The 27648-nt window shown below is 47.7% G+C and overlaps 1 protein-coding gene across 1 annotated transcript in view; it reads left to right on the forward strand.

The window, feature by feature from the left end:
• Nucleotides 1-27323, forward strand: part of UBE2QL1 (ubiquitin conjugating enzyme E2 QL1) — a 46031-nt gene extending 18708 nt beyond the window's left edge. Inside the window, exon 2 of the mRNA XM_081232928.1 lies at nucleotides 26544-27323. Within this exon, the coding sequence (XP_081089054.1) occupies nucleotides 26544-26675 (132 nt within the window). The 3' untranslated portion in view covers nucleotides 26676-27323. The remainder of the gene's footprint in view (nucleotides 1-26543) is intronic.
• Nucleotides 27324-27648: the final 325 nt, after the last annotated feature.

The raw sequence follows: 27648 nt of genomic DNA on the forward strand, positions 1-27648 counted from the left end.
CCACCAACAGTGTAGGAGGGTTCCTTTTTCCAGGAGACATTTTATGATAGAGACTCAGGTAAGAGCTCACATTGGTCCATGGCCATCACAGGCCAACAACGCCAAGGGGAGCCGAGGTGCAGGTGTATGTCTGTGCACCAGCGCTGAGTCCAGAGGCTCGAAGGTCCTTAGAAGGAAGCACATGGTGTAATGCCTTTGTCCCCTAAATGCAAGATGGTCCCTCAGAGGACTGTCCTTCCCAGAGGGCAGTCCAGGAGTGGCCTGTGTCCACTCGAGGCAGGGATTGTGATGAGGTGGTTATAAGATGCTATTACAGCTCTATCATCATCATCATCATTAATTTTTTCGATTCTTACCATGACTACTAGGGGCGCAGGATTTCCTGAAGGGGCCACGAAATGCATAGATTTTGTGGCAATGTATAAAATGTTAATGTTGTATGTTATTCTGTTTAATGTGTAAAATTCTTAAGTTTTTTCTGATTATAGAAAGTAGTACATGCTTATTGTACAAAATTCATGCAGTAGCAGAAAGTACAAAATAGAGAATGAAGAGATCCGGAATTCCACCTGCCAGAAATAATAATTTTTTACACACACGCACACCACACATACAATTACACCAGTGTAACAACGTAAACAGTAATGGAATTATGCTCTACGTTATGGTCTGAAGTTTGCACATCTTTTCTCGCCAGTGCACTGTGGATGTCTGAATATTAGGTCAGCTGATCTAGATTGAGGTCACTCTAAAAGGCCACGGAGGACTTCCCTGGTGGCGCAGTGGTTAAGCATCCGCCTGCCAATGCAGGGGACATGGGTTCGTGCCCCAGTCCGGGAAGATCCCACATGCCGCAGAGCAACTAAGCCCGTGAGCCACAACTACTGAGCCTGCACCCTAGAGCCCGTGAGCCACAACTACTGAGCCCACGCACCACAACTACTGAAGCCCGAGTACCTAGACCCCATGCTCCACAACAAGAGAAGCCACTGCAATGAGAAGCCTGTGCACCGCAACAAAGAGTAGCGCCCGCTCGCTGCAACTAGAGAAAGCCCACGCACAGCAACAAAGACCCAATGCAGCCAAAAATAAATAACTATAATAAATAAATAAAAGGCCACCGAGCACCCTGGGTGTGGAATCGTGCATTCCTGATCTGTCCTCTGGGCAGCCTTCCCTCTTAGCTTTCCTGTACATCACAGTCCCTCACTTGCGCTTCTGTTACCATGAAAGACACTCCCAGAAGTGGGTCACTGGATCAGAGGGTGTGAACACTCACATATGGATGGGAGAGTGTGATCAGATTGCCTGTCACCAAGGTTATGCCAGGTTACATCCCATCAACAGCATGAACGAGAAGCCTCCCCCAACCCCAGTAACTGTTATTCCAGTCGTACTTCCTAATCTCATTGACGAAACAGATCTTTTATTTTCTTAAACTCTACACTTAACTGCCTCCCTATTTATTTATTTATTTATTTATTTATTTAATCTGTGGGTTTGTGTTTTTTAAAATTGAAGTATAGTTGATTTACAATGTTGTGTTAGTTTCAGGTGTACAGTACAGTGGTTCAGTTTTATATATATATATATATATATATATATGTATATATATATACGTATATATGTGTATCTATATATATATACATTCCTTTTCAGATTCTTTTCCCTTATAGGTTCTTACAAAATATTGAGTATGGTTCCCTGTGCTATACAGTAGGTATATAGAAGTGTGTATATGTTAATCCCAAATTCCTAATTTATCCCTCCCTGCCTTTCCCCTTTGGTAACCATAAGTTTGTTTTCTATGTCTGTGGGTCTATTTTTGTTTTGTAGATAAGTTCATTTGTATTTTCTTTTTAGATTCCACATGTAAGTGATGTCATATGATATTTCTCTGTCTGGCTTACTTCACTTAGTATGATAATCTCTATGTCCATCCATGTTTCTGCAAAAACAGATCTTTTTTTTTTTTTTTTTTTTTTGGCGGTACGCGGGCCTCTCACTGTTGTGGCCTCTCCCGCTGCAGAGCGCAGGCTCCGGACGCGCAGGCTCAGCGGCCATGGCTCACGGGCCTAGCCGCTCTGCGGCATGTGGGATCTTCCCGGACCGGGGCACGAACCCATGTCCCCTGCATCGGCAGGTGGACTCTCAACCACTGCGCCACCAGGGAAGCCCCAGATCTTATTTTTAAACTTATGTATTTCTTATTTTATTGAGGTATAGCATCTGTATTGGTTTGCTAGGGCCACCATAACAAAATACCACAGACTGGGTGACTTAGACAACAGACATTTATTTTCCCACAGCTCTGGAGGCTGGAAGTCCAAGATCAAGGTGTGGGCAGGGTTGGTTTCTTCTGAGGCCTCTCTCCTGGGTTTGTAGATGTGTTTCTTCCGTGTCCTCACATGGTCGTCCCTCTGTGTGTGTCTGTGTCCTAATCTCCTCTTCTTCTAAGCCCACCAGACCTATAGGATCAGGGCTCACTCTAGTGACCTCATTAACCTTAACTACCACTGCAAAAACCCCATCTCCAAGTAGAGTCACTTAGAGATTAGGGCCTAGATCAGCTGAGGAATCTGAAGGCCTGACGGGGCGAGGACCTGCTTCCAAGATCACTCACATGGTGTTGGCAGCGTCCAGGGGCCTGGTGTCGCTGGCTGGGGCCTCCCCTCTTGCCTGCACCTGGGCTTCTCTCTGGGCCAGCTGGCTTCCCTCAGAGGGAACTGGTGAGAGAACGGGACAGAGCCCAGAACACAGAGGCGTCGTCTCCGAAGGGGCGTCCCATCTGTGCTGCCATAGTCTGTTCATCAGAAACAAGTGACAGGTCCTACCCACACTCAGAGCACAGGGGCATGAACACCAGGAAGGGGATCAGTGGGCCCACCTTAGAAGCTGCCCATCACAGGAATGGCAGGACTTGCTGGTTTTGTCAAGATGGCCTTTTGTCTTTTTTTTTTTTTTTTTTTGCAGTACGCAGGCCTCTCAGTGCTGTGGCCTCTCCCGCTGCGGAGCACAGGCTCCGGACATGCAGGCTCAGCGGCCATGGCTCACAGGCCTAGCTGCTCCGCGGCATGCAGGATCTTCCCAGACCAGGGCACGAGCCCACGTCCCCTGCATCGGCAGGTGGACTCTCAACCACTGCGCCACCAGGGAAGCCCCAATATGGCCTTTTTTGATTACATTTTCTAAACATTTATTATTGATATATAGGAAAACTATCAAATTTTCATATACACATGATGTATTTACATAGCTATGTATCAATTTACACCTCATTTTTACTGTGACTTTTTCTTTTTGCCTCAGGTGCAGAGAGAATTAGGTTAATCATGGCCCACCAGTCTTTCTCTCTCTCATCTTTTACTGAAGAAATTATCGCTAATTTTGTAGTAGTTTCATTCATCCATCTTTTCATGGCAAGAACTGTTTGTTAAGACCCATTTCCTCACCCTGTATCACAAGATACACCCCTATATGATCTTCCATTGGCTTTATAACTTTACCTTTTGCATTTTAAGTGTAATCCGTTTGCTTTGTGTGCCATCAGGTAGGAGCCCAGCTTCTTCATGCACTGAAGAACCACCTGGCTGTCTTCCACTGTCTTACTTTTTTGCCATTTTTATCGTGTACAAGTCCCATACAGATGGGATTCTCTTCCATTCCACTCATCTATCTCCCTGCTCCTGCACGAATATTATTCTGTCTTAGGAATATGGCCTCCTAGTCTGTCTAACATCAGGTTGGGCAAGACCTCCTCTTTGCTTTTCTCAGCTCTTTGTGGATCATTCATGCTCCATGTGAATTGTTTTCAATTGTTTGTCAAGAATTTTATCATAGTAGTGGGCTCTCATTTCTGCAAGAGATCATCACACATCACGCATCAGTATCACACAGTGAACGTGTATTTCCGGCACACAGTCTGATGTGGGCTGGTGCCGCTCTCCATCTTGTAGCATCTCCATCTGGAGCACATGAAGCAGATTCACAGATTCCCAGCAATGGAGGCTGAGGATGGGTGAGCACAGCAGCTCTGACTGCCCACGCTCAGAACGGATATGCCCACTTCTCACCGTCCACTGGCCAGAACTAGCCACACAGCCACAATCTGATGCCAGGGAGGTGGGAATGTAGGAGAAGCATGTGGCTGTTTCTGGAGAACCAATGTTCTCCACCACATCAAGTTCCTCAAAAATAGCCATGTCTCAGACTCACCAAGTTGTACACGTTTAAATACGTACAGCTCTTTGCATGTCAGTCATACCTCAAAGTGGTTGAAAAAAATTGTGAAGCTGTTAGGATTTTCTGCATAGGCAATTGTATCATCTACAAATAATGAGGTCAACAGAATATTGCATCCCATGGCACAGAAAACCTCTTAATACCATGAGAGTCAGGCAAACAAAGCCAGAGCAAAATGATTATTTTTGCCGCTTCAAATATCAAGATTGAATAAGCTTGGGCTTCCCTGGTAGTGCAGTGGTTGAGAGTCTGCCTGCCATTGCAGGGGACATGGGTTCGAGCCCTGGCCCGGGAAGATCCCACATGCCGCAGAGCAACGAAGCCCGTGCACCACAACTACTGAGCCTGCACTCTAGAGCCCGCAAGCCACAACTACTGAAACTGCGAGCCACAGCTACTGAAGCCTGCGCACCTAGAGCTTGTGCTCCGCAACAAGAGAAGCCCCTGCAATGAGAAGACCATGCACTGCAAAGAAGAGACGCACAAATGCAGCAACCAAGACCCAATGCAATCAAAAAAGAAAAAAAAAAGATTGAATAAGCTTGATTTTTGTATATTTGAATCTCAACACAAGCCAACGTAAATATTACATAACAAAGCCAGGAAGTTTTGAAAAATTGCCCTTTTACCATTTAAAATATCACTGCAAAATATACCTGAGATTAACTTTCCCATTACTGGGAAAAGGGCAGTTTTGCTGATTTACTCCTTCACTCCCTTTGACGTGTGATTAGTGCCTCCAAAATAAACCCTCCCCCAAATTAGCGACTGTAAACCTGTAAGCCCATTTTATGAGGTACTTTCAGTAAAAGTGAAAGATTTTACTTTGAAAGTTGTCTTCTGAAAATGTCGACTTTGTTAAAGATTCCTATTGGAAAGCTCTGATCAGAACTGGCGCGCTGGTTGGTTTTGAGTCTGCAGGGCTAATATTGATGTTGGTCTGTGCTCACAGTATCTGGCTGGTACCATCCACCGCCGCAATCTGGGACTCCGTGGAGATCACCCATCCAGCATGGAACGCTAGTTCTTAGGCTGTTACTGATGACTGGTGTGAGCAGGAGGCAGTATGGTGGGAGCAGGGTATACTGTGGTCAGATAAGGTTGGGATATCCTGGCTTGCTCAGAGCCATTAAAACTTCTTAGAGCCAATGACATGGTGATATTTCTTGTGAAAGTTCAGACGCGGTTCTACAATGCAAAATTTGGCATCGTGGGTTTCAAGTCTAATTCCAGCAATAGTTGCTGAGGCACGCTGCCGTGAACTACCTCTGCTGCCACAAAAAAGTGATTTGTCCCTTCGTTCTCCACTGGATCGTTTGCCAAAGGACGAGTGTGTCCACCTCCCAGGTGAGGATTAGGTGAGCCAGTGTGTGAAATACTGTACGGGACAGGTTTTGGGAAATGGCAACCCATGTACTGCCTTTTCTTTGGAATTCTGGCTGGGACGTAAAGGAGCCTTCAGATCAGTGCTGATAATCCTATAAGATTCCTCCTTCCCTCCTCAGGGAGTGTGCTGGTGCACACGCTGGGTGCCAGTTATGTAGTTGTGTGATGCTTTCATTGAGGCCTTGGGTACCCAAGACAGTGAGTAGAGATGCCATAGCCTCACATGTTCATCCTGACACATATGAGAAGTGGTTTTGTTCACCTCCAGCCTGTGCCCTATGTTCACAGGCATACAAAAACAGGTGACTGTGGGAATAAAATACATAATCAGAGCTGACCTGAATTTACCTTAGAGACTAAATCCATACATTATATCCATGGTTAAAATTAAGTATCCAAAATTGAAATATAATTCCCTTAACTTACACAGTAGGCTAGCAACTGACAGCCAGCATGGCTTTCTCATTTTTCCCACAAATGTTACCGAACCAACTCGGGTTTGCTCGCCCACACGCAGTAAAGCCAATTCACTGACACCGGGTTGTGGTGAAGGAAAGCACCGTGTTTTTTCCAAGGCATCCAACGTGGGGCCGAGCAAGGAGAATGCACAGCTCATGCTCAAAAGTCCCGAAGTCCCCGACGGCTTTCAGGGAAGGGTTTTTAAAGACAGTGTTAAGGGTGAGGGTCGAAGGGTGCCTGATCAGCTCATGGACATTTTTTTATTGGTTGGAGGTGAGGTAACCAGGTGGTATTTCGGGAGTCAACATCACCAACCTTCTGGTTCCAACCAGTCTGGGGTCTAGGTGCTTGTGGGCAGCATGCAGTTAATTTCTTCTACCTGGTGGGGACTTCAGTATCTGCAAAACAGCTCAAGGATATGGCTCAGGATGTTATCTGTAGCTCCTGAGAAGGAACTAAAGGTCCTTGACTTTGTTTTATGGCTAAACTATTAGTATTTTGTCTTGCTTGACTGTTTTCCTTTGTTTCTGCATTTTTCACTTGTCTGATTAGATTTGTTCTTTGGGACTCCAGGAGGGCCTAGAAGGCTAAAGCTTTTCTATAAACAAGAGGTGGGGCTGGGGGAGAGAAGTCTGTCCCCCAGAAGGCCCTGCAGTGTCCAGCTCGGTTTCAAAAATTTAAAAGTAAGAATCTTCAAAACATTTGATGTATGCTGTTGTTTAATTAGAAATCTAATGTATAAAAACTGCATTATTTAATTTTATTACATTTTAGATGTCTTGAGAATATATTTGTACTCAATTTATATAGTTTTTATTAGGCTTAATATAAAGTCTATCATTTAAGAAGAGTTCATGTATCTGCAAAACACAGTTTGTATGCATCGTGTGTGCAAACATAACTCTAGGATTTTTTTCTCGAATGCTGTGTCTTTATAGAGGCACCATTGGGCTCTCTGTGGCTAAATCAGTTTTCTTGGCTACATTAATTGTTATTGTGTACAATTATATTGACAAATAGTTACCCAACCTGATCTTAATAAAGAAAACTAAAGTAACTGGATTTGCCATGGTGTAGTCTTGACCTTGAGATTATGTTGCTAATGATGTATGAATCAGAGGTTCCTTTTGGTCTCACTTCTAAAATTCCCCAAATCTGTGGGGTTTGGTAGCTGCTTACTGCCTTAAATAACGTGGGAGGAATGTTTAGGAATCCAATGGGGGTCCCAGCTCCAGTCCTGACTCCAGCATTTCTTGATGGGGTGACCCCATTCCCCACCTGCCAGCCCCCACTTCCACCCTTTTTATCACGGAAGGTAATAGTTGCTCTCTCTGCCACACCAAGGAGCGAAAATGCAAATGAGAAAGGTCAGTTGAAAGTGATGTAGAAACCATAGCAAGCTTTTCAGGGATTGTCCTCAATTTGTAAAACGGGTTTCGTTTACGCAGCATTGTAAAGCAGAAGTAACCTGCAGGTCGATCATAAGTCAACCTGGCCATTCTGTCTCCATTACAACGCCCGCCCTTTGTGCTTTGGCGTGCTCCTTCAGCAGGGATGTGTCGCACACTCATCCCTGCAGGTCTGTGGCTGCAGTTCTCAGCACTCACACGGGTTTTGATAAAAGACAAGCTCCCCGACCCGTCACGGGCAACAGCAGGTTCGTATGCTCATGGAAAAGGACTGGAGGGAGGGAAAGACTTCTTCCTCTGGCTCCAAAGCTCAGTGCCTTCGTACAAAAGAGGAAAATTAATTTGGGGAAACAATGAAATGACACAAATATAATCCTGATTGAGATGAGAGGAGGTGGTGGGGCTAGGAAAGGACCTAAGAGTCTGCTATAAATAAATAGTCTGCTATAAATAAATAAAATGATCTTTTTTTTAAAGGGACTGGCACAATTGGGTATATTGCCAGAAAATTCTATTTAGCATTTAAATACGATTGTGAAATGCTCAATTAAAAATTGGACCAATAGCATGCAAACCTGCTGATAATCTAGGCATATATGGGGGTGAGCCACAGCAGCAAACCACCCAGTATTTATGTTTCCATCACTGATGGCTGCTTTCTCTAGTACAGCAGAGCACTGAAGGGCAGGGACTCTGGAATCCAACTGTGCGAGTTCAAATTCCAGCTCCACCCCCTACCTGCTGTGTGACCTTGGACAGTTTAACTCCGAGCCTCAGTTTCCTCATCATGATGGCGGGTATAGTGATCTCTCTGTGGTGTGGATTGAGCGAGTTTATACATGTAAATCCCTCAGAGCTGTGACTGAAACAAGTTTTACCTATATTGTATTACAAAGTATGCATTGTTTGAAGATTCCCTGTGATGTTTATAAAAATCACTGACTGAATTCTTTTCTCTGCTCATTATGAATCTGACTTCATCAAAAGGAAAAGATTCTGTAGCCGCACGCTTATACAGATACAAGAGCTGAAGTCAGAACATCCCTAAAGTGATGACCTAAAAGTAATAATAGCCATCCCAGGTGCTTGTAGAAAATCACTTTTTAATTTTTATTAGGTCAACCAAAATCAGCCCCTCAGTTTTCTAAGCTTTTCCGACAGAGACCAGAAATTTGAATTTAGAACCAACTTCCTTTCTTGATTACAATCTTGAGACTATTTTCTGGGAACAGAATACCATGTTTTCCAGAAAGATCCCCACCCCCTTACTTCTCAACACAGAGCAAGCTACTTCATGCCATATTGTTGCCCTGAATGTTCTCACAAACAGAAATAGCATGTGTTGGGTTTCCTCAGCACTGGAACCAACACGTGTGTGACACCAGCAAATACGGATGACAGTATGTAGCCCTGAAATGGTTTGCATGCCTTACTTTTATCCAGGTCTTCATAGCACATGTGGCTAAATGGGCTCTTTGGGCTCCTAGTGTTTCCTTAATTTAACAAGAAAATGATACAGGGAAGGCAGTGTAGGGAGGTGGGATGGGGGAAGCCAGGGGGGCAGGGGCACGAGGCACGGAGCAGTAGACTCCAGCCTTGGACGTGAAATGCTGCCTTGTGATGGATGCTCGCGGGGCAGAAATGCACAGGCTTCCAGCACCCGCCCCAGTTATGGGTTCTGCATTTCACCCCAAGACCCTCCAGAAAGTACGCCTGATGAAACACATGTATGTAGCTGTTAAGATCAAGTGCACTAGGATTCCTGTGTCAGGATAAGGTCTTCACACCCGTTGAGGTGGCTCGTGGGGAACTGCCTGCTGGGCTATCTGGGGAGTATCTGCAACCTTGGAGGCGGGGGGTGGGGGAGTGCTGGTCGCACTCACACTTCCCTCCTTCCAGCCTCCCTGAGCACTGCCTCTGCCCCCAGCCCTGCCCCTCAGTAGCACTGCATTGAGGGCAAATACCCCAGGCGTGGCTCAAGTTTACTACAAAGTGCTTGCTTATTAAATGTTTTCCAGCATGTAGCTGGCCACTTTTCCCACGGGGGAAAGTACCCCATTTTTTAAATTGGGGTAGAGTTGATTTACAATGTCGTGTTAGTTTCAGGTGTACAGCAAAGTGATTCAGTTACACATATTATTGTTCAGATTCTTTTCCCTTATGGGTTATTACAAAATACTGAGTAGGCTTCCCTGTGCTATCCAGTAGGTCCTTGTTGGTGATCTCTTTTATATATAGAATTTGTGTGTGTGTTCGTCCCATCCTCCTAATGTATCCCTCCCCCACTTCCCCTTTGGTAACCGTAAGTTTGTTTTCTGTGTCTGTGGGTCTATTTTGAACAACCCCATTTTAAGACCATGGTGGGCGGTGCTTGGGGGTAGGCGGGACCTGAGGAAGGACGGGGTTCAGGCCCCCGCTTTGACTCATTATGGGATGGAATGGAAACTTGGGGGCCCCCTGAAGAGGCACAGGTGCATCTCACAAGCGTGCAAAGCCCACCCCAAACCTACGCCAGTGTGTGCGGACATGCTGAGAAAGGAAAGGAGCCCCATGAGTGACATGTTCCTGGTGACACTTTTCTGGCTCTTTTCATTCCTTGGAATAATGTTTCAGGTCACATCCTGTTGGCGATGCCCACCTGCCCATGAGTCTCCTTATTTTGCATTTGTGCAAGCAAACCACCATTGTCTTTACTGGACACTAGTTGCCCCCTGTAATGGTTGCCGTTCACTGGGCAGGAGCATCCCCCCGACCTTGGTGTAGAGACAGGTGGAAACATCTCTTCCCCAGCTCCAGGGGCTCAGAAATCTCTGCTCTGCCCATCCTCGGTGGGTGGTCTCACCTGTGAGCCCTGGGACCACCGGGTCACATCGGTGCTGAAGGTCCATGGTCACATGGCGGGGCGGGGCAGGGCCAGCAGGGCAGACCTCCCACGTGCCCTGCACCCCGATTAGCCTCCTGCCTCAGACTGAGTCGCTGTCTGCCCGTCTGCCACCTCCTGGGCTTCTCCCTCCACCTCTGAGCGCCCTCCAAGCCTCCCCCTGCCTCCCAAACAGAGCTCGACTCAGGCCATGACCCCTCCCAGCCAAACTGATGTAGGAGGAGACGCTGTCTCAGGCCAAGTTCATGGGCTCCTGGTTTCAGACCCATTAGGGATTCTTGGTGCACTGCCCCTGGCACCCAACCCTCACACAGTCCACCTGCTGAGATTCAGGGCAGGTGCGCTGGCCTGAGGTGGGGCTTACGGGGAGCTTGCACACCTTCTCCCTCCCAGGACAGGGGTGACCAGAGCCCCCAGCACCTTCAAACTGGAAGGGCTGGCCCAACAGGCCTCCTAGGCTGAGGGAGGGGCTCTGGGTGACGTTCCAGACTTTGAGAAACGGTCGACTAGAAAGTTGGCGGGTTTTGTACAAATTGAGGAAGTGGGAGGTACAAGCTATGCAGTGTAAGATACACTCAGGGGGTGTATTGTAGAACACGGGGCATATAGCCAATATTTTGTAATAACTGTAAATGGAAAATAACCTTTAAAATGGTATGAACAATAAAATTTTTTTAAAATTTATGTAGAAATAGAAGGTCAAAGTAAAAATAGGGAAGTTAGAGAGAAATTCTTTAATCAGGAAGGTAATGAGTTGGATCCTAGCAGAGTCCACGCAGTGGCAGCAGTGGCTGGCCTGCGGCACGTGTCCAGCAGGAAGTGACCGGCATCTGGGAAGGTAGGGGAGGCTGAGGTGTGGACTCCAGAGACCCCGCACAGGGCACGTGTGAACCGTGACCTGTGGACTGAAGACCCGTCTGTGTGGCTCTTTACAGACAAACTGCACATTCAGGGCTGTTGTCCAAGGCTTCATCCACATCCCATCACGATCGTTTCCATCTTTACCCAGTGCTTCAAGAAAGAAAACCCAGCTGACCACAGACCCTGCCCTCTTGTACCCGTCCTACTAGAACCAGGTGAAGAGCAGGACTGAGGCCTCTCCACTGGGCAGAGCTGAAACTTCACAGCTTTCTGAGCACCACCGCTTTACTGAAAATCGGTAAAGTAGCAAAGAATAAAGTCATCCACACAGAGCCTTTGTCTTGCTGTGCTTTTTCAGCAAAAACAGACTCTTCTCAAAAGTAATATATATTAGAGAATTTGTGCTCAAATCATAACATTTTCACATTTGAGTTTTTCCGGAAAATACCTCTTGCGACTTCCAGTGATTCCAGAATCTCATTTATTTTTTTAATGTTGCAGAATTTCCTTTAGCACTTTGACGTTCCTGTACCAACTGTGTCGTGTGGTGGGAACTTTTTCTGTCACTATGTCACATTGCTCATGGAAAACATTGATGCTGGGAGATGTCACCGTAAATCGCAAAGGCGACGTGCCTCCTGAAACTAGAAACCGTCAAGCCATCCCGAAAGTGAAAGCATATGTTACCTTGGTTGCCTGTGAAAGTCTTGGGTTACTTCTTGATGTAATTTTTCTAGAACAACACAGTTTGGGATTATTTCATCAAACTCTTGAAGCTTCTGCTGGCAGGGCCGAGGGCAGAAGGCGGCTGCCCTCTGTTTTGACAGGTTAATTCCCTGAGCTGATTCCTGTCACCTTTCCTAGTGACAGTCTCAGTCTCCTTTATTTCTCTGGACTTCCCACCGATGACATGGCCGTAACTACTGTCTATACTCACATAGAATTGCTTCCGTCGACGGGAGTGGGTAACGAGAGTGTCCAGGTCACCTGGTTACTGAGAGTCATAAAATCAACAGCAGACCCCCCAGAAGGGCATCGGCTGGAAGCAGATTCTCTCCCCCCAGCCCTGCGCATGTGGGGTGAAGCTGCAGGAGTGAGCGGCCCTTGTCAGCACGGCCGCTTTCTCTCGGAAGGGCACAGGGGCACGAGGTGTGGGGAGTGGGTGTCTCCTCCCGCTGGCAGCCGTCAGCTCTGGCCACCCCGGGATAAAGGAAGACCCGGCCTCTCCCACAAAGCACCCCCTGCCCCAGCCCATGCACCCCTTCTTGCATCTCCCCCAGGCAGCAGCAGGAAGGATCCGCATCCCCAGTGCCTGGTCCCTAAATCAAGGCTACGTGGCCAGACAGGAGCAGCCTCGCGTGTCATGGGGCCCCAGTGGGTGGGTGGCTGTAGGTCGGAGTCAGTGGGGTCCCATCCCCAGAACAGGGGGCTGCAGGGAATGGACAGGTGGACTCCAAAACCAGTGGGGTGCTGGGGGGATGAACGACAAGTCTCGTCCTTCTCAAAATGTGTTCCCAGAAGGGAAAACATGGTGCCCTTGGAAGGTTGCCTGTGTAGGACAGAGGGTTGGATTCTGACCTGAGAAGTCCAGTTGGGTAGGAAAACACCACCGATCCCTGTTCACTCGCCGGGTGCAGGGCAGTCATGGAGCAGTCCCAGTAAGAAGGCTGCTAAGTGACCGCGTGCTTGTCAGTGGAGCCAGCTGGGGAAGCGTGTCCGTGATGAAGAGCTGCCACCGTGGGGATCGTCCGGCAAGGCAGAGGGTGCACTCAGGAGCTTTTCTAGAGCGCCACATGCCGGCGGCTGGACTCAGCTCGCAAGTAGAAAATCTGGAAGTGGTGGCTGTGTTGTGTTAAACAGGCACTTCAGCCTTGAGAATGGAACACGCCGCCCTTGGCTCGGCCTGTGGCCAGCAGCTCTGCCTACATCCTGTGCGCAGCAAATGGAAAGCACAGGTGGCCGGCGTCCCAGGGAACAGGGCATGTGGTTGAAGGAGGCCTCGCTGAGCAAGGCCCCCAGAGTTGGGCAGGGGCCCGAGGTCCACACAACTGTGGCCAGAGGACCCGGCTTTTGGTGGTGAAGGCAGATTCGGTGCTGAACGGCTCGGGGTTTCCCTGCGGGATGGAGGCCCGGAGGTCCACGTTGAAAGGAGGCTGTGGTGCAGAGGGATAGAGGGGTTCAGTGACCCCGGGGCGCACATCCAGTGAGGGAGGGCCAGGCCGGGCGCATTCTGTGCAGCGGAGGGTCGATATCTTGTTCTCTCGCTGACACCTGCCAACCTTCTCGTGTTCTGAGAGGCGACCTGGCCTTGGGGTTCAGAGTGTGGCCTCTGGTCCTGCGTGGGGACCCTGTGTGGCTTCGAGCACGTGATTGGCTTGTCTGTGCCTGTCTCCTCATCTATAAATCAGGGTTGACGGTAGCGGAGCCCACCTGGAGGGGTTCCAGAGGGGGTTTCAGGAGTCTGTTCAAGCTCAATCCTGAGAACACTGCCCAGCACACGGCGAGGACAAGCCACCACCACCGAGATTGCCTTTAAAGAGTATGTCCAGCGGCCACTGCCTGTGTCCCTGCACAGCTAGTGAGACCCACTGGGATGCAACCACTTAAGCAGAAGTATTAGCGGAATCTCCAGAAAACATAATTTCGAAATGATTGTCTGATACAGTTTAAAGTTTTAGCAAAAAGTTCCTTTGTTCCTGCTTGCTTCTTCCAAGAAAATATAATCTGTCTTAAAACAGATTCCATAATTGCTAGAACTTTCTTTAAAGTGTAGAAGAGAGAGATGCTTATGTTTTGCAAGAATCAAAAATATCCATGAGGTACGCCTTTGATGCCGCCAGTGGCGTGAGGATGTTTTAGTGATAATGAAGTTGTCCCTTCGTATCTGCAGCGGATCACATTCCAAGGCACCCATTGGATGCCTGAAACCGCGGTGGTACTGAACCCATATACTATGTTTTTTTCCCACATACTACGTGGAGATGCTGGACAAAGGGATGATTTACGTCCCAGGTGAGATGGAGTGGGACAGGCACACTTCATTGTATTGCAATTCATAGATGTGTCTTTTACAAATTGAAGGTTTGTGGCAACCTGGCATCAAGCAAGCCTATCAGTGCCATTTTTTTTCAACAACATTATTTTTCAATTAATGCTGTTTTTAAATGTTTAAATTGTTTTTTAGACACAATGCTGTTGCACACTTGATATACTATAGTGTGATGTAAACATAACTTTTATACGCACTGGGAAACCAGAACATCTGTGTGACTCACTTTACTGCGATATTTGCTTTATTGAGATGGTCTGAAACCAAACCTGAAATATCTCCATGATCTGACTGAGCATGAGATTTCATCTCGCTATTCAGAACGGTGTGCAATTTAAATCTCATGAATTGTTTATTTCTGGAATTTTCCATTTAATATTTTTGGACCAAGGTCAACCGAGGGTAACTGAAATCACACAAGGTGAAACGGTGTCTAAGGGGGACTACTGGGTTAAATAATGTAGTTTCACTTTAATTTCTATTAAATATTAATATTATCCAGGTTATATAAAACTGATGCTGACTTTGTCATCCTGAGAGGTTCACAAAAATCAAAAGGAAATATCTGAGGACATTTATCGCCTAATAATTGGGAAGCTATTTTAGAGACTGTCACAGAGAGTCTGTCCTTCCATAAGGTTTCTCAATGGACAATTCTAGAATGTTCCACCAAGGAAATATTCCTTCCTGACTGCAGTGGCTTTGCATCCTGGGCATTATTCTCATCCTTCACCCAGATGAGTGTCAATGCCATGGAAAGCTGGCCTGTGGTCCTTCCGGGGAGGGAGCGCGAGTCTGGCCCATGGCACTCATGTGTTTACTCCTTCATGCATTCCCACGGCGGCTGCCCATGAGGCTGGGGCCAAGCCCTGGACATCTCCCTCACCTGGCCTCACCTGGCCTCACCTGGCCTCACCTGGTCTCTCCAGAAACCCGCATGAGGTCTGTTCCGTGGCAGGCACTTATTAATCTGTGGGAAATACAGTTTGCCCTTTTGGGGCTTTCTCATAGCTAAGCTGCACTTTTCCAAAGAACCAGATCTTTTTTTAACATGCAGTAATTGCGAAAAAATAAAGTTGAGAAGAGTTTTTAAAGTTCTGATTTTATTATGAATCAAGCGAGCATCACACTTAAATAAGGTCGAGAAGAGTTTTTAAAGTTCTGATTTTATTATGAATCAAGGGAGCATCACACTTCTGAGATGACTGTTTCTTCCTGAGGGCTGGACCACGGATGCTCTTTGGACGCTCGCAGGCACCCTTCGTGGACCGCCACCTGTGCCCGCCTCCCCGAGGTCCCCTTGCTGGGTCCAGCTGCTAAGCCCTCCGCTTCCCGCTTCTCCTCTTTTTTTCTTTTTTTTTTCTTTTTTTGTGGTACGCGGGCCTCTCACTGCTGTGGCCTCTCCCGTTGCGGAGCACAGGCTCCGGACGTGCAGGCCCAGCGACCGTGGCTCACGGGCCCAGCCGCTCCACGGCATGTGGGATCTTCCCGGACCGGGGCACAAACCCGCGTCCCCTGCACCAGCAGGCGGACTCTCAACCACTGCGCCACCAGGGAAGTCCCCTGCTTCCCCTCTTGCCTCACCTCCCACCTGCTCCCAAGGGCTCCTATCTTACCCTGGAAACCTGTTTCCTCCAGGGTCAGAAACTGGCTTCCTTCCCTCAACGACAGATCCCTCCCAGTCCCGCAGGCGTCGCCCGGCTGCTCTCAGCCCCTTTCCCTACCCCCGAGTTGCCTCTGTCCCGGGCCAGGCTCTTGCCTGTCTTCTCTGGGCGGTGGCAATAACGCAGCTGGCCCCCACCCCGTACTTGACGGCCACCCACCTCCCAAGTGACCCGTCCCAGAGGAAACCCGGACCCTGCTCTCTGTCCCCTCCAGGAGAGACGCAGGTGCTGACCTTTCTGTCAACCTTCCTCCTACAGTGGGGACAGTTGTGCCCCAAAGGTATACTGAAGTCTGCCCCCTCCCTCCCCCGCACCCCCCCACACCTGTGAATGTGTCCTTATTTGGACACAAGGTCTTTGCAGTAGTAAAGAAGAGATCATCCTGGGTCAGGAGGGGCCCTGATGCCATGACCAGTGAGTGTCCTGGTAAGAAGAGGAAGGGTGACACAGAGACAGAGAGACGCATAGGGAGAAGGTCACGTGACCTGAAGGCAGAGATTGGGGTGATGTGTCCACAAACCCACGGACGCCTGTGATGGACAACAAACCACCCGGAGCCGAGGGGAGGCATGGGACAGATTGTCCCCTGGAGCCTCTCGGATCAGCCCTGCCCACACCTTGGTTTTGGACTTCTGCCCTACAGAACTGAGAGAAAATTAATTTCTGTCCTTCTAAGGCAGCCAGTATGGCCCTCGGTTACGGCAGCCCCAGGAACTAACCCACCTCCCATCCCTGCCTGCTCCCTCTCTGTCCTCCCGGGAGCACCTGGACACATATTCCCCGTGCTCCCCCGGTCTCCCTCCCTGTGTCCTGGATGGATCATTCTTCTTGTCCTTGAGTCCAGCTCCTGAACTGCCTCCTCCAGGAAGTCTCCCCTGCCTGGCCCCCCAGGCCAGGTTTGGCGCTCCATCTGCACCCCACACAGCACGCCCCTTGCACAGGCTAGAGCAGGCTATCTCAACAGGGGGCGATTCTGCCCTGACCCCTGGGGACACTTGTCAGTATGTGGAGGCATCTGTGGTTATTACATCTGGCACAGGGCCGCTATTGCATGCAGTGGTTAGAGGCCAGAGGTGCTGCTAGACCTCCTACAATGCATAGGACGGCCCCACGACCAAGAATGATCCATCCCCAGATGCCAGTAGTGCCCAGGCTGAGACTCTCTGATCTAGAGGACACTCGCTTCTGCAGAGATATATTGCACGTTTCCCTGCTTGTCTACCCCACTCCTGGTGGGGAGCACCCTATCACCCATGGCCATGGCCCAGCTCTGCCCGCCACGTCACCTCCCTTCTCGTAATTGGGCTACAGGTCGTAACGTCAGACAGCCTTGTTGGCATCCATAGGAGAAAATAGGCGTTTAACCTCCTGGGTACAGTCCCTTCCATGTCGACGACTTTGATAGACCCAAGCGTCTCTTTAAGGATGGGTCAACCACAAGGGAGATGCCCCTGGACGTGTGTACAGTGAAAGGTTGTGTCCTGATGGGCAGAGAGTCACAGCTTCCTTCTGGGTGTCCCCAGGGGTTCACTCAGGCATCTTTCCAAAACACGGCATCCCCTGCTGGTTCCCTGCCTGCCTTGGGTGGACACACACAGCCCACGATGCACTGTGAGAACATTTCTGCTAGGGAGAAACTGCAGTGCCTTCCTCCAGCAGATGGTATGTCCACGTGCACACGTGCACAAAGCTTTCATCCTGGTCCCTGAATGGAGGATCCTGGCCTTTCCCACCTAAAACCACCCAAGAGTGGCTCCACTCTGTCTACCTGGCAGTGCGGCCCCTAGTGCTGCTCAGCATGAGTGCCCTGTCCCCAGCATCCTTTGTTCCTATGGAATGTTCTAGTGGTCTGTCTTGAAACTTGCTTTGCTAATAGCCTTTATGTGTGTGACTATGAATTAGTACCCAGTGTCAGAATTACAAAACAGACCTTGTGTCCTCAAGCTGTAACTTCCAGAAAGATAAACTTAGCTTTTTGTTTCTGAGGTGAATATTTTGAGTTGACGATTTCTAGAATCTGCCTTACAGTCTTTTCTTGTGATTTATATTATAAAAATAAGACCTTTAATATATAGTAGAATCCTTACAACATTTTGTGACAAGGATATAGAAGTTTGATTTTTTTAATTGAAGTATAGTTGAGGTGCAATATTATATGTTACGGGTGGTCATTATAGTGATTCACAATTTTAAAGGTTATACTCCATTTATAGTTATTATAAAATACTGGCTATATTCCCTGCATTGTACAATATATCCTTGTAGCTTATTTTATGCATAATAGTTTGTGTCTCTTAAACCCCTCCCCCTCTCTTGCCCTTCCCCCCTACGGTGGTAACCACTAGTTTGTTCTCTATATCTGTGTCTGTTTCTTTCCTGTTATATTCACTAGTTTGTTGTATTTTTTAGATCATACAGTGTTTATCTTTCTCAGTCTGACTTATTTCATTTAGCACAATGCTCTCCGAGTACATCCACATTGCTGCAAATGGCAATATTTCATTCTTTTTTATGGCTGAGTAGTATTCCATTGTATAAATATACCACATCTTCTTTATCCATTCATCTGTTGATGGACACTTAGGTTGCTTCCATATCTTAGCAATTGTAAATAATGCTGCTATGAACATTTGGGGTGCATATATGTTTTTGAATTAAAGTTTTGGGGTTTTTTTCAGAAATACACCCAGGAGTGGATTTGCTGGGTCGTATGGTAGTCCTATTTTTAGTTTTTTGTATCTCACAAAAGATCTTATCGACAAAATCTGGGGGACTTCCCTGGCAGTCCAGTGGTTAAGACTTCACCTTCCAATGCAGGGGACGTGGGTTCAATCCCTGGTCGGGAAGCCTAGATCCCACAAGCCTCGTGGCCAAAAAACCAAAACATAAAACAGAAGCAATATTGTAACAAATGCAATAAAGACTTTAAAAATTGTGCACATCAAAAAAAATCTTAAAAAAAAACAAGATCTGGAACTAAATTACAAATAGCTAAGGTGGGGTGAGGGGATGGCATTAAATAAGTTTGCTATAGGACGTCGAGATAATGGAAGCAAATAGAAACATGAGCTTCTGCTTAAAACCCAAGGAGGGCACAGGGACCTAAATGCCCAGCAGAGGGATGGGACGCAGGGAAGGGCTGAGCCTCTGTGTCTTTGGACGCACTGATTGCCTGGAGGGAGCCCGCCAAGCCCCTCCCACCCCCACTAGCAAAGCCCTTTCCCTGGCGGGTTCTGTGCCTCCTGCGAACCCGGCCATGACGCATCTCTCCCTGGTACTTTGACCTCGAGGGGCCTCTGGTCATCACCCAGTGGTCTAGAGGAGGCAGCTGTGCTTGGGGGGGATGAAGCTGATAGTGGAAGCCCACTTTCCTGACCAGCCCTGATGATCAAGCTCAAGTGGAGTGTTGTCTGTGGGAGTTTAATGAGATACTACGTGTGAAAGCGGCCACACCACTGCAGCACGTCAGCACACGTGACCGGATGTGGACCAGATGCCATCGCATTTGGGGACAGAGGCCACGTGGGGATTCAGGGTGTTTCACGTCGAAACCCAACACCAGCTGGTTGACGGCATGTCCCCACCGCGTCACTCCGCCCCCTCTCCTTCCTGCCCTTTCAGCACCCTCTCCTCCTTCCCCACCTTGGCTGGTGCTGGGTGGGACCCCTGACGGGCAGCAGGTCTTCCCCCTGTAAACTCACCATCCTCCTAGTCGACGTATGAGGCCCGGGGCTTCCCTCGGGAAGGTTACTCTTGGGTTCCAGTCACTGCAAGGACCCCCACATCTCTCCCAACACTACAGTCAAACACACACACACACACACACACACGTGCACATACAAACGCACATGTGAATGCTCATGTACATACACACACATGCATATGCACACTGGTATGCACACATGTGGACATGCATGCACACAAGCATGCACACAAGCATATACCCACATACACACATTCTCAGACCCATGGTAAGGGCTGCAGAGTCACATCAATGCATTTCCACCCTCACGTGCTTCTCTTTGGGGCTCCATTGGAGAGATCCAGCAGGAGTCCCTCCCTCACTGGTCAGTGGCTTCAGAGTCATTGTTTTGATTTGGGAAAGAGTCTCTTGGAAGCAGTCTCAACCGTTGCAGAGTTTTATCTGTCCTTCAGAACTTGTAAGTGGATCTGCTTTGAACAGCAGACCTTAAAAGAGAGGCGAAATCACTGCTGTCTCTCCGAGCGGACCTCCTTTCAAAGATGCTTGTTCCTGTGCTTTCCTCAAGCCGAGCGTGTGACCCATCTGAGCTTCCCCTCCACAGGCAGCGTCCTGGAGGGAGTCCACACTGAGCACAACACATGCTTGAAACTGGCGTCGGAGGGGTCAGGGTGCGTGAACGCTTTTAGACTAAAAATTACACTTTCAGAGACTTTAAAAACGAGTAGCAGCAGCTCTATAATTCAGCCCAGGAAGTGAGTGAAGAGCATCAAAATTTTACAGGAGGAGCCTTAAAATTCTAACTAGTTTTAAAGGAGCAGAAGCCGGTAATTCACGGGCAAGTGAAACACAAAAATGTCATGAAAGTATGTTTGCAGAGAAAAAAAATAGTGAGACGGACAATCTAACCAAGTGACAAATACTGAATGAATATGTTTATGTCAACAAGTTAAAATGACATTATCAAAAAGGCTGAGAAATTAGCCCTACAAATGCAAAATATTGGATTTGCCTGAAGATGTTTCTGTGACCAAATAAACCAAGTCATAATATCCTCATGAAAGACAGAGAATTTTGTGTGTTTTTTTTCCAAGAGGGCAGAATGAAACTAACTTTGCCAAAGAATAAGGATAAGATCCTCTGTGATAGTTTCAAAAATAAAAATCCACATTTATTGTGTTCATCCTGTGCCTGGCACTGTGCCAAGCATCTTGTACGTTTTAACGTATTAGATCCCTATAAAAATTCAGTGTCATATAATACTGTAACTATGCTTATTTTACAGATGAGGAAGTTGAGATTCAGAGAGGTTAAGTAACTCACCCAGGGTCACACAGCCAGGAAGTGTTGGAGCAGGAATTTGAAGTCAGGTCTATTGAATTCTGTACACCCACGCAACACACAGACACACACACACACACACACACACACACAATGTGCCCTAGCTTCACCAAGTGTCTGCCCATCCTCTGAAAACAGCTGCATATTTCAACCACCACTTTTGGACCACTTATCTTCACCCACCATGACCTGATAAACATTTACTACCCGTATTTCAAGGCTCAGTTCAAGTGTCTTCAAATGTGGAAATCTTTCTGACCACACAGACAACAAACACTACCCCTTCTCTTTTCCTCTCGCCCAAGGTAGAATCCATCCTCCCCTCTGAGCTGTAAGTTCTGTGAGGACCGAAATCGTTTCCAGTTTAGAAAGCCCTGCAGTCCCGGTAACCAGCACAGTCCCTGACCCGGGGAGGACTTGTAGCGGTGACTAGAGATGGACTAGCTCCTCCTTGCTCTGCGCCGTCTTTATTCCACACACCAGTGGCTCTCATTCGGGAGCGATTTTATCTCTGAGGGGACATTTGGCGATGTCTGGAGACAGTTTGGATGTCATAGCTCAGGAGGTGCTGCTGGCATCTAGTGGGTGGAGGCCATGGATGCTACTAAACATCCTGTGGTGCACAGAACACCCCACGACAAAGAACTATCCAGCCCATGTTGTCAACAGTACTGGGGCTGAGAAACCCCGATGCACCCCTTCTGTCTCAGTGGCGACAACACCCCCGATTCTCTCCCCGTAATGATTCTAAAGCCCTACAGGCAGGGGCCAGGATCACTTTGTCTTTCTAAACCCAGCACCCAACATACTGAGTGAGTGAATGAATGAATGAACAAGAGGTGAAGAAGTGGCAGAGGCAGACTGAAATTCGCTGTGCACATCAGGGTAATGAAAGCCACGTAAGACCAGGTGGCCTGTCCGAGGACCTGAGTCTGGGGTCGCTTGTTAGCTGTGTGGAAATGTTTTCATGTTGATCACTGTGATTGGCCCCCCAAAAAGCTATAAGCAAAAAAAAAAAAAAAAGGTCAAACCAAAGCACCAACTAATGGTTTTGTTTGACAGATGCAGCCCCAGAGAACTGTGTTATCATTAGAATTGCTTGGCATCAATATCACTGAGAGATTTTGAGCTTTTTAAGGTTTGTTAGGTCAGAACCCTATGGTTGCACATAACCCTACGTTTACAATCTGCAACAAGACAGATGGACTGTAATCAGGAGAGAGCGTTTACTTTTCTAACCTCTGAGTGCTCGCACAGAGCGATCACAGCGGGCTCAGCAAGCTCTCACGTCAGGTCCTTTGGCATTAAATACAAGTAGAGGTATTTTAGGGAAAACAAGAGGTATTTGAAGGAAGATCTCCAGAAAAGACTCTCTGAGTATTAGTTACATGGAAATAGATAAGACAGAAATATCCATGTTAGGAAAATAAGAAAAACTGTTCTTAGTTGGTTGTACACACCTTAAAATTCTCAAAATGTTTTCAAATTCATCTTATCTGACATTCATAATGATGCTATAATGTGGGTTTTGTCCCTGATTTATAGAGGAAAATACAGAGGGTCAGAGGAGTTAGGCTGAAGGTTTCCCCAAAATCCAGACTCTAGGAGACTGTACCCTGGAGCGAAGAATGGGAGCTGCAACATTGCTAATTATTAGAGGAAAGCAAATCAACATTATAGTGAGGCATCACCTCACACCAGTCAGAATGGCCATCATCAAAAAGGCTCGGTCTGCCCTGGTGGCGCAGCGGTGGCAGAGTCCGCCTGCCGATTCAGGGGACGCAGGTTCGTGCCCCGGTGGAGGAAGATCCCACATGCCGCAGAGTGGCTGGGCCCGTGAGCCATGGCTGCTGAGCCTGCGCGTCCGGAGCCTGTGCTCCGTAACGGGAGAGGCCACAGCAGTGAGAGGCCCGCGTACCGCAAAAAAGAAAAAAAAAGTCTACAAATCATAAATGCTGGAGAGAGTGTGGAGAAAAGGGAACCCTCCTACACTGTTGGTGGGAATGTAAATTGGTACAGCCACTATGAAGAACAGTATGGAGGTTCCTTAAGAAACTAAAAATAGAGCTACTGTATAATCCAGCAATCCCACTCCTGGGCATATATGCAGAGAAAACACCAATTCAAAAACGTACATGTATCCCAATGTTCATAGCAGCACTATTTACAAAAACCAAGACATGGAAGCAACCTAAGTGTCCATCGACAGACAAATGGATAAAGAAGGTGTGATATATATATATATATATATATATATATATATATATATATATATATGCAATGGAATGTTACTCAGCCATAAAAAGAATGAAATATTGCCATTTGCAGCAACCTGGATGGACCTAGAGATTATCATTCTAAGTGAAGTAAGTCAAACAGAGAAAGACAAATATCATCTGATATCACTTATATATGTGGAATCTAAAAAAATGATACAAATGAACTTACTTCCAAAACAGAAACAGACACACAGACCTAGAAAACAAACTTCTGGTTACCAAAGGGGAAAGGCGGGGGAGGGATAAATAAAGAGTGTGGGATTAACAAATACACACTACTATATATAAAACAGATAATCAACAAAGACCTACTGTACAGCACAGGGAACTATATTCAGTATCTTGTAATAACCTATAATGGAAAAGAATATATATAATACACATATTCTGGGAATATATATATATATATATATATATATATATATATATATATATATATATAACTGAATCACTTTGCTGTACACGTGAAACTAACACAACATTATAAATCAACTATACTTCAATTAAAAAAATAAAGAAGTTCCCTGGTGCCCTAGTGGTTAGGATTCGACACTTTCACTGCCGAGGCCCGGGTTCAATCCCTGGTCAGGGAACTGAGATCCCGCAAGCTGCATGGCATGGCCAAAAAAAAAAAAAAGTAAAAGAAAAAAAGGGAATGGGAGTTGGTTCAACATGAGAATGGCCCTGGACCATCAGAGGCCCAGGATGGACAGAGTGACCCTCCCCTTCTTGGTGCAGTGGGCACCTCAAGGACATTCCAGCAACAACAGCTCAGCCGCCCTGGTTTTCGAGCCCAAGGTGTTTCTGGGTGATGCTTGAACAGCCCATCAGAGGAGGACAGGTGAGCTATGAAAAGATATTTGTTAGCTGCAAACTAGGGTGTAAGACAGGGGGTGAGATGGGAGTGCTTTGTGGCCAGCTGAGTGCAGTGAAGATGCTAAGACCTACGAGTGCCACACATGGTCTCTGTCTCCCAGCTGCTGAATTGACTGAGTGCTGGTGCTTTATGTTCATAATTCTTCTCGGGAAGAAGAAGCAACAAAGACTGGTCTGTTCATCTGGGGGTTTATCTGTTGTTTTTTGTAACAATTGAGACTTTCACAAAGAATTAGCAAAGTATGTGTTCATGCCAAGAGGGTTGGAATATTCTAAGATTATTGTGAGCTTGTATTTGTCTGGCTGCTTTTAGTTCAGAATTCTCAAGTCATACCATACATTTTCAGTATTATAGAAAAGAATGATAGAGATGGTTAGAATTTGCATTTTATACAAAACAATAGCCTTTGATACTTGCTCCCACTTATGTAACAATTGATGCCGACATCCCTGCAAAGATGCATTTGCTTGTGTTTAATGAAATAACGTTGGACTTTGATCTTGACCCACATGATGATGATTATAAACGTATTAGCTTTTCATAGTCCCTTTATATAAGTGTAACTACACCCCATAAGCAAAGCAGGGGAGAGGGGGGAAGTTTCTGTAAGCCAATAAATGGTGGTTTCCTGTCTTCTTTTCCAGTTTTCCTTCACCCTTTAGCAGCTCATTTCTTGTGCACCAAGAAGCTAATTAGAAGAGGTGGTCTTGCCCTTGATGGGCGGATGGAAAAGCTCAGCCAGAGGGACATCCAGAGCAGCCAGAGCAAAGCAGTAGCTCTGGGTTTCTGACTCGCCACCCCCACCCCCAACTGGGCTTTGCTCTGAGTCTCCACTGTTGAAAAGACAAATGTTAAAAAGGAACCATAAGCTCTGAATTTAAATATGTGAAACAGCCTCCCATTCCCAGTTTGTAGGGATCCGGTGCCATTTTCCCTGTGAATGAAGATGTCTTCCCAGGGGAGTTATGGGTGGGTTATCAGAGAGACCTAAGACGGGAGGATCTTGGTCCCCAAACCACAGAGACCTGGGTGGCTGCTGCTCTCAATTCCTGTACAAGGGAACAGGTATGCGGTGTAGCCCAGCCAGGCCCTGCGGGTGAGGTCCAGGTCCCATTCAGGTCCCCTTACATGGATGGCACTTGCCCACAGCGTGCTGTAACAAAAATATTACCTGCCAAGGGCCTGTCCAGAGAGCGTTGTTGGTGAAAGTTCATAAACGACAGGAGACTGCTGGGAACGGTGTGCGCGCATTTGCTAGTGGGTGAAACTCAGGGTGTTTCCATCCCACCTACAAAACATGTGCGTGGGATGCTCGGGAGGACAAGCAGACCTTCCAGGACGGGCGGAGGGAAGTCAAGTGCAAGGAATTGTAGCTGAGAGGCTAAGAGAGCGTTTCTGTTGATGGACCGTGAGGAGGTGGCGTGGCGAGCGGCTGAGCCAGGAGCAGTGAGAGAGGCGCCGACTCGTCTGATGGACGGTCCAGCTCCGCCCAGCCCCTCATGGCCCTCTGCCTGCCCATCCCCTCTGATGCCAAGTGAGCCTCATTCCCCAGGGCTCCCTGGAGGGGTGGCGATGGCCTGAGACACGGCCACCTCGGCGGTGTCTGCTGGTCCCTTCTCGCTCATGGTCTAGAGCCTGCGTCCATCCTGAGCTGAACCAAACCCTCTGGTCCCTGCAGACCCAAAGGCTCCGTCCTTCAGACCAGAGCGCCGCTGGTCACTGCGAAGGGAGTGGACCTCTCCCGGCACCACCCCCCTACCACCGGCGGTTGTGTGAGGAAGCACTGGCCTCCCCTGGACCCCTCACTGGGGACTCGAGAACAGGCTTCCACCTCCGTGGAAATGGCCCTACCGTCTTCTCAGGAACTGGCTCCCTCGTGGCATGAATTACAAGAAAGTTATTCATTGCTGCTGAGCTTGAACATAAAAACTTGGAGTTTTAAAGTGTGTGTGTGAATCTATAAATATACACATCTATACAGAAACATGTATCTCTAAGTTATCTTTAATGGCATTCTGTGGTGGGGGGAAGGGAAGTTAGCACAGCATTTTGCCTCCAGGATAATGGGCTCCATTTCGCATTGATGCTCTTTTGATAAAGCTTGTCCTCCCCGCTCGGGCACGGCACCTGGAGCAGTGGCCGCCTTCCAGCATCCTGGGATGAGCTCGTTCTGAGGACGCCAGCAGCCCGCGTGTCTCTCTCTCCCCAAAAAGCTTGCCTGCCACTGGACTCCTCCGTCCATTTGGTAACGAAGCTGTGATGTTCCATATCTCTCCTTTCACCACACTGATTCAGACATCAGAAATCCCCGTCACTTTGTGTGTTCTTAACAATGAGGGCGGGAATTGGGGTTGCTGATGGGTTCTAACCTGGTTTATCTTTTCCTCTCACTCAGGGGCGGATCTGTAGAAAAGCGGGCAAATCAAAAAAGTCCTTCAGTCGCAAGGAGGCCGAAGCTACCTTTAAGAGTTTGGTGAAGACTCATGAAAAATACGGCTGGGTCACCCCGCCCGTCTCTGATGGCTGATGTTTGCAACGTGCATTAGACGCTTAAGCCGCCTCTGCACACACACAGACACCCGACATCTCCTCCTCCACGCTCAGCATCCTTCATCCTTTTTCACTCCAGCCGGAACTGAATCCTGAATGCCAAGGAGACGTTTAAGTTATTTATGACCAGATGTGTTTACAGAGAGAAAGAGGGAGCCGACGCTGTTTGGGATTACGTTTCAATTATAAATGAATGATCGTCTCTAAGTCACTTTAGAACAAATGTCAAGAAGGTGACATTCCCCAGCCCGCCTGCCCCTCCGCCCGTCCCATCACTTTGGCCCTTAGCTTCTTTCCATGACACCAACTCCAAAGAGCAGTCAGGAAACTCCGTGCCCCATGCTCGACCCGTTTACATGTAAAAGGCACAGTTCATAGGTAACAGGAACGCCCTGCATCACCAGTACATGTTTGCTGTGCTCTGTATCTCCGGCTCTCTCCCTGGCAGGTCAACATAACTTGAAGACGTGTCTTCCTGTGGCCCCATGTCATGACATGTAGACCTCATCTGTGCTATGACCTTTGGCTCATGAAAACAAAAATTTAATATTGCCAGGTTCTAGTGATTTAAAACAGCAACTGCCCACTTGGTCAAACCGTGCTCCCAATGCTGATGCTGCAGTGTGTGTGTGTTGTCCACAGCTCAGCTCGTGCCCGTGGGTGAAGCCGGGCGTGCTGTGGCCATAATGGGGCACACACGGTGCAGATACCAGGGGAGCCCTCCCTGGGGCTCAGAGCAACGGTGGTGAGATGCGGACAGTCTCTTCCGATATCCTGAGATGCTCCTACGACATCTGTGTTCCTGTCTTCTCTCTGCTGGTCAACCCACCACCAAAAGCAAAAGACAATGTCCCATACACTGAAGTCACCTTACTCATTTTCTTCTGTGTGCTCGTGACAGGGAATGCCAGAACTGCCAAAGGAGACCCAGTGACCGTACGATGATTTGC

This window comes from Mesoplodon bidens (assembly GCF_964165515.1).
Source record: "Mesoplodon bidens genome assembly, chromosome: 4".
NCBI classification, from domain to species: domain Eukaryota; kingdom Metazoa; phylum Chordata; class Mammalia; order Artiodactyla; family Ziphiidae; genus Mesoplodon; species Mesoplodon bidens.